This window comes from Oryzias latipes, chromosome 14, assembly GCF_053564925.1.
Source record: "Oryzias latipes strain Hd-rR chromosome 14, Olatipes_Hd-rR_3.1".
Lineage (NCBI taxonomy): Eukaryota > Metazoa > Chordata > Actinopteri > Beloniformes > Adrianichthyidae > Oryzias > Oryzias latipes.
The window spans coordinates 30,474,467-30,489,058 of record NC_136250.1 but is presented as its reverse complement, the minus strand read 5'-3'; the positions used below and the strand labels follow the sequence as shown (position 1 = coordinate 30,489,058).

The window sequence follows — 14,592 nt, the reverse complement described above, 5'->3', positions numbered from 1 at the left end:
AATGTATATTTATGTGTCCACAATTTTAGACATGTACTATGACGGTGTTATTAATCATCTATTAACCCGTATTCCTATGTCAATTTAAATGAATTCATGTAGTTTTAAATCATGTAGGACTTGTTAGGTGTTGGTTTTAGTGACCCAATCTAAAGGGAGGACTAAGCACTCCTTATAAAGCTTTGACCAATGAGATAAAAAGCGTCTATGACCTTCTCAACAAAAAAAGAGCAAAACACTGGAATACAGAACAAAGAAATATTTATCATACAGATGAACTGGAACAAGCTAAATATACATTTTAATGAGTTTTTAAATCATTTACTTACAATTTTTAAATGTGCTTATGGCTGAAAGAACCACCTCGAGATAACTGGTTTGTTAATCATTTGATACTTAATTTAAAAATAACTATTGAATAAACTCTTAAAATATCACATTATAGTAATCAGTTTAATCAAGGATAAAACATTTATAACACCTATAAGCTACTTTCTAATGCTTAATAAAGAATGAGCGACGCTCTATAAATGATTGTTTATTCATGGTCAGCTGATGCTAAACTAATGCTTAATAGTGTATTAACTTGTTACCAAGTTATATTTTGAAAGGGAATTGTCCAAATATTTAAAGGACACCTTTATGTATTTGTTTTTTCTGTCTGCCCTTCATTTTTTCAAAGCACTTCAAACTACCAGCTGCATTACTAATAAAACTAATGGAACTAAAAGCTATAAGAACTCATTTTGCACCAAAGGTTAAAATTTCAACAAACTTTATTGACTCCAAGAAACCAGGATAACAACGTGAAAATCCAGATTTTGAAACATGAGTGAAACTGAAATGTGTTTGAAACTACAAAGAATTTACTGATGAATAGAAAAATATGGATGACTAGAACAGGAATTTCATCCAAAGTTTCCTGTTTTTAAACACTTTTGTCTACAAACAATAACTGGTTTGATTTTTAATATCTTTTGATTTAGCTTAAAAGCAACATCTGACAATATTATGAATGCGTTACTGTTCGGATATTTTATGCATATTTAAAGGAAATGAGATCATTTTTATAAATGCTGACCAGTGTTAGATTTAAAAATCAGGGTTTATTCCTTTTCTTTTCCATTATCTGATACCAGAACAACATGGAAACAGCCTAACATTAAACTAAACACAAACAGCAAAGGGTGAGAAAAACAAAAAAATACTGGGTACAACAAATAATCCACTCCGAGTTGAATCTTGAAAACTACACGTTTGCTCTGCGACACCAGTGTGTAGGAGACAAAAACCAGGGTAAGGAGACAGTAATAATTGTCCTATTTGTCTACATCAAAGCTTTCTCCTACATATTTTCAACAGATCCATTTGTTATATCAACATAATATTTTCATCCTTCATTCTTCTTATACTTTTCTAAGTAATATCTCATCCATAGTTTCATTTTCTCAATCATAAACATAGATTGTCCATATTTGGCTATTGTTGTCATTTCTCCCAAACATTCACTAAAAGGTATAATATTATTAGTTTTCCAGTGTCCAAGAATGACTCTGCATCCTGTGGAGAGGGCCAGCCTGCACCACAGAGTGCCGGGTTCATTACAAATGTTATATTTAATATTTTATTGGTGAATCTTATCCCAGAGGTAGATTTGACGGAAGCATCACGCGGCCAAACTCGTCAAAGCTTTCATGCCTTCCACCGCCATCCTCCCTGCGTCCGTAATGCAGTCAGCAAAGCTGCAACATGCTGGCCTCTTATCTGAACTCCTGTTCACCATTGAAGACTCTCTGTGGCCCTCAAAGCTTCTTAAAGTTCAGGATTCCTGCAGCCGCTCGCCGATGGTGGTTGGAAGGCGGCTGGTTGGTCCGTTTGACCGCTGACAGCAGAGTGACGGCTGCGCCTCGGTTCCCTGCAGGTCCAGACCTCGCCGCAGCTTTCATTCATTCTGCTGCTATCTTTCACTAACTCGGTGACATGATGGACGGCTGTGGGGGGGGGCTCAGCTAATTCCCCCCCTGATCTCTCAGACAGAATAGACAGGATGGAAGGGCACGGCAGCGGGTGGAGCTCTTCCTTACATCTTATTGTACACGTGTTCTACACCAAAAGACCTTTAATAATTCATAAATCATGATCTGAACTCCCCTTCATAGTCAAATATTCCTGCAGAGCTTTCCAAAGGACGGTACAGAGAGGGGGGGTAAAAAACAGAAAGAAGTCAACAAATCCACAGTTAAATAAAAGTCCTTAAATCCTGAGCTCACCTGGTGTTCGCAGCATTCGCACCTTCCTAAGGGCCACAGTGTGGCGTAAGGACGCCGTACCACAGCATCACCCGTACGTCACAACCTAACATGCAACATATTATGGTTTCAAAAGGGTAAACGGAATGTTTTAACAATAAATGGATTCGCCCAAAAACCTTCCCGAGCCGGCTCCAGTCTTCTTCCTCCCTCCAATCCAGTGCAGCTCCAAGTTCTTAGCTCAGCAAACCCGATCACGAGAAACAGAAGGCCATAAGGGACCTAGACACATACAAGCAGAACCTTTAGAGCATTCACAGCGCTCAACATACAACAAACAAAAAAGCATGCACAAACATGATGAGAATGCTCGTAACAGTGTTCTTTATGTTCATCATTTCTTCCATTCCAGAGTTTGTAAACTGATGAGCACAACTGTAGAAAAACGCCTTTCAGATCATCATCATTTTGATAAAGAAATGTTGTCAAAGACACGTCTGGCATTATGTTTTACAAATTCAGACTCATATACATACATTTAAAATGGTCGCGTTAAAATCTACAGCCTTTCTTTTTAGTTCTTGTCCACAGACGATTGGAATAATAATTTACAATCTCCATGCCAAACTTTCATAAAAAATGAACTTCAGGCTCTTTCCTGTGGTTTCACAGAGCTGAAGGTTGTTTCTACAGAGGCCTTTGAAACCCCGCTGGATCAGGACGTAAACGCCGTTGTCATCTGGTCTCCTCGCTGTCTTGTGTTTGCAGCTGTAAACAGAAGCTGTACGCCGAGCGGCTCCCCAACACCAGCATCATCATCCCCTTTCACAACGAAGGCTGGTCGTCGCTGCTGCGGACGGTCCACAGCGTGCTGAACCGCTCTCCTCCGCAGCTCATCGCCGAGATCATCCTGGTGGACGACTTCAGCGACAAAGGTACCCGAACCTCCTGCTGCTCGCTGTCGCTCTTGGAAGGAGCATCTTTTTGTGCACACGGCTGCCGTTTGTTTGCAGGAGTCCTGACTGTTGCACAAATAATGAGCTGCTCTGAAGCGAAAGCCGCCGCCGCCGCCGCCGCTTCCTGCTGAAGCCCAAATGTTGTTTTCCAGACTCTTGCGTACATATTCCACATTCGCACAGGGAGACAAACAAACAAAGGCGGCTGACTCACTGTTTGCTGGGATTCATCCTAGCAAGAGCAGACAGCTGCAGCTTTGCTCTGAGAGCTGTGTACACGTGTGTGCACGTGCGTGCACGTGTGGACACCGTGTCACCTGTTTGTCGGACAACACTGCTGCTTTATTCTATCAGTTCCGGCGTCTCTCCTTTCTTAGGGTCGGGAGGAGGATCGGGTCTATTACTGGAAACAGAAAAGAGTCAGCAAAGTTATCTGGAAACTATTTCAAGTTTGGGTTTAAAATCATTGATTAGAAGCCTTTTCGATTGATGTCTGCTGGTGGGAGTGTCTCCACGCCTGCCGTACATGAGGCCACAGAGACCCATGGAAAGGAGCCGGCAGAGGGACAGAAACACTAATCTTAACTTTGATGAGGTTATCAGCTGATCTGTCCAGGCGACTCAGCCTTTAGCATCTCGGATGCTCAAAAACGTCTGGTCCGAAGACGCGGAGAGTCTTTGTTCCACAGCAGGAGGTTTTTCCGGATGCCGTAGAATCTGTTTGAACCCCAAAAAACGTTGACCTTACATGTAAGCGTATTTTGTTAAGGAGACCTGAACATGTGATTTGTTGGGAAAGAATAAAAATTTCTTCTGGTATGACAGAAAGATTGAGATCAAGTTTGGAGAATATCAAACAATGTATAGTGTCAAGCATGGAGGTGGAGGATGGATGATGTGGGCTGTCACCTTTGCCTTTTAGTCACAGAACTGAACAAAGAACCTGCTAGAAACAGGATCTGATGTTCAGACAGCTGTTTGTTCTTCTGTCTTTGCCTTGATTTGATTAGTATTTAATATAATAATAGACTATATTCTTTGGGTCCAGAGGTGAATATCACTGCAGTAGAAACATGAGTTATTGAGCTTAAAAACGAAACGACTTACAGACGTGTCTGTCTTTGTCGCCGCGTTAAGGTTAACAGAAATGTCTCCAAAGGTCAAAGTTAGCTTTTGCATTGCAGGAATGTCTTTATCCTCCAGTTTACTCGCAGCAGAGGGACCCTCCTGATAAAACACACACGTACCTGTAGATGCGTTTCTTCTTTCTTGGACAGGATCGTCTGCAGGATTTGAACCCCAGGAGGCTTTTAAAATCCATATTTTACACAGGTGTCTGGATTCAGTCAAGAGTTGGATGAATAACAACTTTCTCCAACTAAATGAAGCCAAAACTGAGGTCCTAGTCTGTGTTCCTGACAGCTGCCTCCCCCAGTTAGTCCAGTGGTTCAAGCCGTCTGTCAGGAACCTCGGGGTGACCTTCGACCCGGTTTTATCCCTTGACTCTCATGTCGGGTCACTTGTGCGTTCTTGCTTTTATCATCTTGAAAACATTGCTTAACTGAGTCCAATTGTTTCTCATTCTGAGATGGAGATGCTCATCCAGGCTTTTATATCTTCTCGTCTTGATTACTGCATCTCCATCTTCACGTTTCAGCTAAAAATCTCTAGAACGGCTTCAGGTTGTCCAGAATGCTGCTGCAAGGCTTTGAACTGAATTATCCAAGTTCTCACACGTCACCCCGTTGTTAGTCCAGCTGCACTGGATCCCCGTCTGTGTCTGAGTGCATTTTAAAATCCTGGTTTTAACACACACAGCAATCAATAACCAAGCACCGGTCTCCATAAAAGACCTTTCACAGCCGTCCACTCCAAGCAGGTCCCTGAAGTCATGTGACCATGGTCTGCTGGTTGTTCAGAGAACCCGGTTAAAAACTAAAGGTGATAGAGCCTTTGCAGCAGTGGCCCCATCCCTCTGGAAACTCCCTTCCTCTCAGCCTCAGATCTGCAGACTCAGTGTTTTCTTTTAAAAAGTAGCTAAAAACCTATCTTTTTAAAATAGCATTTTCTTAATTTTCTCTCTATTCTGTGTTTTACTGTGTTTTATTGTGTTTTACCATGTTTTACTGTGAAGCACTTTGTGATTTTTATCTTGAAAGGTGCTATACAAATAAAGTTTATTATTATTGACAGGACAAAGAAACGGCGGGAAGAATCTTCCTGACAGAACAAATGTTCAGCTGAGGTTTGGCGCTTTGTGAAACTGTTGTCACGTCTTTAACCGGCAGCAGGTGGTCGTACTGAGCGTGCTCAGACTTCCTCACATGCATGTTTTGACTCAGGAGATGCAGGTTGTCATTTGCCTTGTCTTGAAAGCTGGACTGAAATTCTTCAGCTGTTCCTGATCTGGGAGGACATCGCTGAGCTTCTGGTCCAAGACGGCCAAGAGTCCTCTGGTTAAGAAGCTGTTCTTGTGGAGGATCTTGTCCCCGCTGTTGCTCCCTAACGGTGGAATGGAGGCGTAGACGGTTTTGTTGTCGGCATCTTAGATGAGGCATAAGTGGTTTCTGCAGTCTGCCTTAAGGTCCTCTTCTGCCAGAAGACTGTAAGTCCAGACGATTCAACTTCAGGACTCTGGAGTTACTCTGCAACTCTGGACCTGAGCAGCGAGTTCCTGCAGAATGGATGCACGACCCCCCACCAGCACCTCCACAGTGAGGGGTTGGATGAAGCATCGTTGAGGGTTTTCTCTGCGGGTTTGTTCCCGCCCAATCTATTAATTACAGAGGCAGTTTTGGTGGTTCTCCGCTGACGGGAGGCCGTTGAGCAGCTGATGAGCAGGTATGTTCACCAGCTCCGTTGTTGGTCTGCAGTTTCAGAGGAGCATCATGATGTCTTCACTCTGTTCTTTGAGCAAATGGCAGTTTTTGTGCATTCAGCTGAAAACCCAGCGGAGATCAGGCGTCCTCGCCGTCCACTTTCTGCTGAAGATCTCTTCGCCTGCAGCTGCTGCTGCATCCCATAATGACTCTTTAGTGACCTGCTGTCACGCAGGCTTGAATTCCCCCCAGGGATTATTAATAAGGCACTTTTCCATTTGAATGAAAATTTCCTAAATGAAATAACCCTAAATGTTTGACTTACTGAAGTTAATTTATGCGCCTCAGGCGGTGATTCCTCCTCTCCTGCTTCTCCTCTACCGTTTGGATTATTGACGGCGTTAAGCTGGTCTCTCTCAGCGTTTCACTCCCGCTGAGCAGCAGCCTCCTCAGCTCCAGCAGCAGGAAACGCATTAGCATCCTAAGAAAAGCGGTTGAACCACCGAAAACCCTCAGCATGAACTCTCCAACCAAACACACTCAAGTTCACCAGAAGTAGAAATCTTTGGTTTGTTGATTTTTCCTTGATGGACGACCAACCCCACCCACTTTGAGAGCCAATGACAGTCCAGCGTGAGGAGGAGGAGGAGGAGGAGGAGGAGGAGGGCGATGCTGCAGTCAGACCAAACTGATTTTCAGCTGAATCTGGAGACATGAAGTGACGTCAATGTTTCAGACTTTTGAACAGAGAACAGCCATGTGAACGGTCACACGATTTCTACCCTTTGTGTCTGCTAGCTTAGTGAGGTTTCAGGGCCGAGTGGTCCTCCTCACACCTGTGTGATGTGGGGGGGGGCTGTGTTTTCTGAAGAAAATAACCTTTACAAGCACCAAGTGGAGCTTTTTCCTGTTGGTGTTCTTTCTGAACTATTTTCTTTCTAATACTGATCCATTTCAAACGGTGAGAACATCTCCTTGATGCTTCTTTGTTTTTAAATTTCAGGAGTTTCAGTGCGTTCTCCTTTAGCACGCCGAGCCTGGCACCGTTTACCGCCGGCCCGTGACTTTTCATTTGACCTTTTTCTGGTATCGACGGGACCGGTCAGAAAGAGGTTCAGAGATGATCTTTGCTCTCAGTCTGCATTTCTAGAGGATGCTGAAAAGCACTGAGGGAAGTCAACCATTTGATGGGTAACCGGGAAATGGAGATGGTCTGGGGGCTCCACTGTGACCCCCACCAGAAAGGAGCCTGCTTTAACACGCTGCGGCGGCGGCGGCGGCGGCGGCGGCGGCGGCGGCGGCGGCTGCTGCTGCTGCTGCTGCTGCTGCTGCTGCTGCTGCTGCTGCTGCTGGTTTGTGTCAGAAGTCCACGCTCAGATGGTTTCAGTTTTTCCCCTTTTCTCTACTGGAAGGGTCTGTTTTTATTTTGGTTTCCATCCATCAGATGGAAACCAAACTGTCAGAGGTCGTCCACTGAGTCTGTGGTGGAATAGTTTCATCGCAGAGCATTTTTTAATAGTGGATAACATTTTTACTCTCCAAAGCTTTGGTTTGTTTACCTGAACCGTTCTGATGACTTTTCCGGGACTTTTCCTAAAACAGAGCTTAAGCTGCAGCTAAATCGCGGTATCGTCATTCTTATCGAAGTGTATTTAATAGAATCAAAGAAGAAAGTATTTTATGATCTTTCATATTCCTAACTTCTCAGTGTTTTATCAGGATGTTTGGATGAACACAGAGCTGATATCCTGGAGATGGGAAATGTTTTTACATCAGTTAATGAGGGCAATTTCCCACGGCACACCAGTGTGCCGCGGCAGACAGGTTGAAAAACACTGCTCTAGAGAACATTGATTTTTATTATTAATATATGTTCTGGTGGAAAAACAAATGGCTTTCCCTTTCTTTTAACTTCATATTCTGCATCTTCTGCTGAGGAATTCCTGTAGTTCAGTCTTGTAATATTACATAATAATAATAATGATAATATCAGTCCAAAACTTGGTAAAGTCTGAAAACCTGGAGACAGATTTTTGGATTTTCAGAAGATGGAAAATGAGCCAACGAGCAAAGGTAAAACACCACATCAACCGGAGCTATTTTAAGTTTAGATGGGCGGCCGTGGTGCAGCGGTAGGGCGTTCGACCCATGATCGTAATATTGCAGGTTCGATTCCCGCCTGCACGCCCATGTGTCGAAGTGTCCTTGGGCAAGACGCTGAACCCCACCTTGCCTCCGGTGGTAGGTTGGCGCCAGTGTTTGGCAGCGGAGCGGCCACCAGTGTGTGGATGTGGATGTGACTGTAAAGCACTTTGGGCCTTTGAAAGAGGGTGGAAAGCGCTATATAAGTATACGCCATATGCCATAGATTGTTCATATTAACATGACATTCGGTTGATTTAAAGAACTCATCTAATCAAAATAGGATTAGAAACCCAAACAGACTTAAAACCAAAGGAACTCAGAAACGTCATCAGAGCTGTGGCTCCACTTTGTATCAGGAAAACGTCTCTGTGGAGGCAGAGGGGGGGTTCCAAGTTCTTTTTTATTAAACAAGTGTCCATGAGCATCATGGGTCTTTGACAGAGCGAGTGCCCCCCAGCCAGAAAGCACAGCCACAGTCGTCCTGCCGTTTCCTCTGCTGCCCTCTGGGACCAATTAGAGCAGCTGAACTGCGACCCACATCACGGATGAAAAAGGTGGTGGTTTCAGCCGAGCGTCAACCGCACACACTGGATTTCACAACAGATGTCGGATCAGGAGGTCCCATAATACAGTGGAGTGACCTCGTGTCCACGTGGCGAGGTGTCCGTTATCAGCAATGAATGGACTTTGCAGAAGCAACCGTCCAACGTGAATGGACACGTCAAAAGACAATATCCTGCTTATTCCAGCTTCATTTACAAAAGACATACACCTTAAAGCCAATTATGGGACTTCAGTCTTGTTTTTTTTTATATGTTTAAATCAATTTTCAGAAAAAGCAGATTATCTGATATGCAATACGCATCGTCATGGTAACGGCGTCAGAACCGGCCTCTGGCTCTGCTGCAGCTGGTGTTTGAGGAAAAACTTGTAGAGGTTAAACGCCATGTGAAGTCAGACAAAGCATCATTTCTGAGGAAGGTTGTTTTTGTCCAGATGATGAAGAAAAAATGTTTCAAAGAAACAAATCCCATCAGTCGTTTGATTGAAGACAAATCCTCCAATAACTCTGATCAATTAATGTGGATCAATAATCAAACTATTTGTTTCATTAACGATAACACTATTTACCCTCAAATCAAGTCAGAAATCTAGGGGTAATCATGGACTCTGACCTGAACTTTAAAAGCCATATCAAGTCAGTAACATCAGCGGCATTTTACCATCTGAAAAACATTGCCAAAATCAAAAACATAATCTCAAAGCCAGACCTGGAGATACTTATTCATGCATTTGTCTCCAGTAGGCTAGACTACTGTAACGGCCTGCTCACCGGCCTGTCCAAACGAGCTGTAAAACAGCTTCAGTACATCCAGAATGCTGCTGCTGGAGTCCTGACCAGAACCAGGAAGTATGATCACATTAGTCCTGTGCTCAGGTCTCTGCACTGGCTCCCTGTACCTCAAAGAATAGACTTCAAAGCAGCTCTGCTTGTGTACAAGTCTCTCCATGGCCGAGCACCAAAGTACATCTCTGACATGTTAGTGCCATATGAACCATCTCGTACTCTGAGGACCTCAGGGGCCGGCCTCCTGTTGATTCCCAGAGTCAGAACTAAACAAGGGGAATCAGCGTTTCAATATTCTGCAGCTAAAATCTGGAACAGCCTCCCTGAAGTCGTGAGACAGGCCTCTTCTGTGTTCATGTTCAAATCTAGACTTAAAACATTTCTGTTTAGCCGTGTATATGACTGAAAGGTCCTATCTGCACTTTTCTTTCCTTTCCTTCCTTTATTTTTAAATCAATTTTCAATTATTATTATTATTATTATTTATTTATTTATTTTTTTTTTCTTTTCTTTTAAAGTAAATTTTACGTTGATTATTTCTATGATGTATTGTGATTTTAATGCATTTTTCTGTTTTGTGAAGCACCTTGAATTACTTTGTGTACGAATTGTGCTACACAAATAAACTTGCCTTGCCTATTTATCAACATAAGGTAAAGACGACATAAATGGTTAAAAGCTGTGGAATAACGTCTGTCCGTCTACTGATTGGTCCAAGGTTCTGTAGTTCTGGTTACCAACGAGTTTTTTGTTCAGACCAGAAACCAGGAAGAGTCAAGTCCTGCAGAAACCACAAGACTTGTTGAATCCCTTTTCCACACTGGAGCCTTTGACTTGCTCCCTCATGGCAGACAGGTGAGCTGCTTGGGGCCATGAAGCCCCTCCAGGCTTTCTCTGCCCTGCCTTAGGGAGATGCTCAGGACCTTTGGGTGATGGTTGGTGGGGCGGTGTGTCTATCAAAGGAAATCTGAGGGATTGTAGCTCTGTTGCTCTATGAGATGCTTGTTTTCAGAGCAGCAGGGTTCACTTTTGAGGTCAGCTTTGAGCTTCAGGTGAGCATTCAAATCACTGAAATAACAATCACTTTGGACCCTCTCTGGTGTGAATCTCCTTCTGTCTGCTGAGGATGGAGAACCAGTCTGCGACAAAAGATTGTCAAGTAGGAGACAAAAAAAAATACAAAAAACAAATAGGCGTGAAATCCTCTTTCTTTCATTTTCCTGAATTGATTTGATTGATTTTGACATTTGAGATGCATTTAGTCCAGACTCCAGTTTGTCCCCAGAACATAACTGGGATTATCTTGTCTCTGTAGCAAATGAAAGTGTTAAAGCTGTGAGACGTCGGGCAATAAATGTGTACGAGAAATTAATTTACCCATAAGAAACCATAAAAACCACATTTAAACAGCAGCAGTGGAATGGAAGCCAGTCATTTAGGACTTTTATCACCTCTTATTTGTCACTCTGATTTACACGTTAGTGTGATGATCGCTGATGGGCTGAAAGGTAAAAGGCACCTCCTAAGAAAGGATAGAACAGCTCCTTAAAGGACAGGTCACTAATGCATCTTATTAGCTGGAGTCTTATCTGCAGGCGGGAAGAAACTAAAACATTTCTTCAAGACTTTGTTTGGAAACAGTCTCTGAAGTAGGATCTTACGTTTAAACTCGGAAACATATTTTTTTGACTTGTGAAAGAGCGGGAAAGCCGAGCGAGAGCAGCTTGGTCTGGCTTTCAGATGAAACCGAAACGAGGAGAGAGCGGTGAAATAAAACAGGGTTAAGTTGGGAGACTGTGGACAGGTCTGCCTCCAGAGGAGCAGGTAGACCTGCTAACCTGCTCCTACAGTAAATAATGAGCTTCAGATGGGTGAGAGGAAGGGGGAGGACGGAGGGAGGAGGCGGGGAGGTCAGCTCACTCTTCATTAAGCTGTAATTGAATTTCCACAGCCGTGCAGGGAGGATGCTTGGCCGCCGCTCTCCCCGCAGGGGAGAGTTGGCTCGATGGCTTCCCAACCTCCCCGATACTTTCAAGGTTAGCTTGGCTAATAAACTGCCTCCTCCGTGGATTTCTCCGCTCGCCATCTGTCATCCCAATGCCTGTCCATGTAGGTGAGCAGAAGCCTGGTCCGGCGTGTGATGTTGCTGGTAACAAGTAGTGTTGTGGACGACCAACACCTGAGCGCAGCAGAAAGACGCCTCTGGCCTCGCTAGCACTGACTCCACTAGAGACCTGTAGCGTCCAAGTGCTAAACGTGACCATGAAGGACTTTCTCAGTGTGAAACTTGGAGACCTGCTGATTTTCTGCACTCAAACTTGGGTTTGAGTCTTCAAACATCAGTGATCCAGAACTCAGTCCGTTTGGTTTCAAGTCTTTCATGTTTTAGGCACAACATGGGTCAAACAACAATGATGCTTCAGTTGAAAAAAGGTTCATCTGGAACATATTTTGCTGTGGATTTGTTCCAAAGCTCAGATCTAGGCCATAGTCCCAGGTGTCTGCTGGTCAAACCTGTATGCAGGTGACTTGCAGGAAATACCAAGGTCGTAGAGCATTCAGTGAACCCGTAGAGAGAAAATGTTCATGCACGTTTTTTTCTATGGCATTAGTTTATTATAGCTATCACTTATGGCCCGGTGCTCCATGGTGCTGGAAGATGCATTGTTTGTCACTAAACTGTTGGATTGTTGGAAGAAGGTGCTGTAGGAGGGTCTTTTGGTACCATTCTCTGTTCATGGCTGTATTTTGGGGGCTAAATTGTGAGTGAGCCCCCTCCCTTGGATGAGAAGCAACCCCACACATGAATGGTCTCAGGATGCTTTACTGTTGGCGTGACACGGGACTGATGCCAGCGCTCACCTTTTCTTCTCCGGACAAGCCTTTCTCCAGGTGGCCCAAACAATGGGAAAGAGGCTTCATGGGAGGCTTTGACTTGGCCTCAGCGGTCCATTCGCCAGACTCTTCTGCAGAAGATCAGTCTGTCCCTGATGTTTTTGGAGGGAAATGGCTTCTTTGCTGCCCTTCTTGACACCAGGCCTTCTTCCAAAAGTCTTGCCCTTTTCCTTTTTTCCTGTATGATCTCACCACCAACGCAGATCTGATTAATATGTGCAGGTCTATAGTTTCAGAACTGGAACCAAAGGTGCTTCTGCAGGAACTCTTCTTTACAACAAATGTTCTGATCGTAACTGACGACCTGACCGAACGTTTGAAGACATCTGTGCTCTGCAGTACGAGGCAAAGCTGCATGCAGTGATGAAAGTCTTCCGGGAATTCCCGGAAATCCGGGTTTTTGAGCAAACCGAACGTACTTTCCGGGAAATAAAGACCTGATCTCTACGGACAAATCGCTTTCCGGATTAAAAAATGGTCTGAAATCAGCTAATTTTAGCTTTATTTTCTATATTTCTCCGCAGATCGCTTCCTCTATGGTCGTGGCCATCTCTCGTCTTCCGGGCCTAATTGACCAATGACGGGACGTTTTAGTTGCTTTCGGATGCGTCGATGGGTCTGATTGGCTCTGTCTGCACCACGTGGTCAGCGTGACTTGCTTCCCTAGAGACCAAAACTGGCGGACCCACGCTAAACTTTCACAAACACATCTGAAGAGTTTGCGATCAAATTTGTGTTAAAATAATGGCAGGCATCGTCATTATTGAGCGTGGTCACGACCTCAGTTGTGAGAAGACGATAAAAAACAAATTGAAGTGGTCTTGGCTGGAAAAAAAAAAAAGATTTTTAAAGTAGTGTAGGTCAAATACTTTTTTGTGTAAAATAATCTCAAAACCACATTTTGAAATAATTTCAATTTTAGTTTTGAGTTTCAGTTTTTATTTTGAATACATTTCTTTATCTAATTTATTTGTATTTCCTAATTACCATGATTTAGTTCAGTATAGTTAACATTAATTATAAGTATTTGATGGTTTGGACCCGCACTCCCTTAAAAAATAAAGTTTACAATGTTTAGTTCAGTTTGTATGTTTGTTTTGATATTTCCCAGATTACTTAGTATTGGTGTTAAAGAATTGATGTATTATGTTATAGAATTATAGTTTAAAGCAGATCCCATATTTTGATGTAATTATAGTTTGAGAAAACAGTGCAAGTGGATGTTGTACATCAGTCATTTCTAAAGCAGAAATAATGTATAAATAACTGAGGTATTTTCATAGAATATCATAGTTACTGGTGTTCTTTTTGCCATTTGGGGCTTTGATGTTACTATATTTTAGCAATTGTATGTTTTGCAGCTTTAAGGAAAAGCGTAGATTGTAGGATTGTGTTACTTTGAGCAATTTTCCAAATTCTTTTTTAGGACCAGCAAGTCCTTAATGGAGAGTCAAACTAGGGGTTTGAATGACAAATCATGATGCTCCAATTAGTCTTAGTTTCTTGATAAAGAAGTGAATAACTAGCTGCCAGAATGCACCAGAATGCATCTAAGACCACGTATTTTTCCAAAATTTCGCTCTGTGCCCGCCATATCGCTCAAAGAAAAGTTCAGGGATTTTTTCCTTACCTGACTTTCATCACTGTGCATGGCGCCGCCAAAAGCCAGCGAGGAGCGTGCATGTGCCACGTGGCCCGCCGATAGATGTAGTTTGCTGAGCCGCAGTGGCGCCGTGACAGAGCTCTGAGGCAGATACGTGGAGCGGCCTGTCCTCTCGCCTTTCTTATCAAAACGCTGCTTTCATCCTTTTCTGATGTGACGCTAAAGCGCACATCTGTACTACACCAGTTATGACAGGCTCAGCCGCTGCTTAAGCTCTGTTTGTTTTTATGGGATGTATGGGGGGGGTGAAACTCCCTCTGGCTGCTTCCCATCTTCACACTCTCCTTCTCTTTGCGTTTTCAATGTCGGCGCAGAAAGCTGCTCTCCCGCAGCCTGGCGCTCGCCGAGAAGCGAGGAGGCTTGATGAGCTGTGCAGACGCAGCCAGATATTTTTGGAGGAATATATTAGCAGCTTAGCTCTCTGGTGGCTGGCCAAGACTTCTGGGAAGACATCCAACACCTTTTTTATGCCATATTGGATCTGCTGTAATTTAAGGTTAATTGAATCAAATATGTG

The 14,592-nt window shown here is 43.5% G+C and overlaps 1 protein-coding gene and 1 long non-coding RNA gene across 2 annotated transcripts in view; one reads left to right on the top strand and one right to left on the bottom strand.

Annotated features, from left to right (window-relative positions):
• Positions 1-14,592, top strand: part of LOC101171188 (polypeptide N-acetylgalactosaminyltransferase 10) — an 82,402-nt gene that overhangs the window by 41,876 nt on the left and 25,934 nt on the right. Inside the window, exon 4 of the mRNA XM_023962178.2 lies at positions 3,018-3,184. Coding sequence (XP_023817946.1) covers positions 3,018-3,184 — 167 coding nt within the window. The remainder of the gene's footprint in view (positions 1-3,017; positions 3,185-14,592) is intronic.
• LOC105355704 (uncharacterized) lies at positions 759-7,577 on the bottom strand. Its single transcript, XR_002291745.2, has 3 exons — positions 4,453-7,577; positions 2,271-3,922; positions 759-2,177 (listed from the first exon to the last, which is right to left on the bottom strand). It is a non-coding gene; the product is annotated as an uncharacterized LOC105355704 (long non-coding RNA).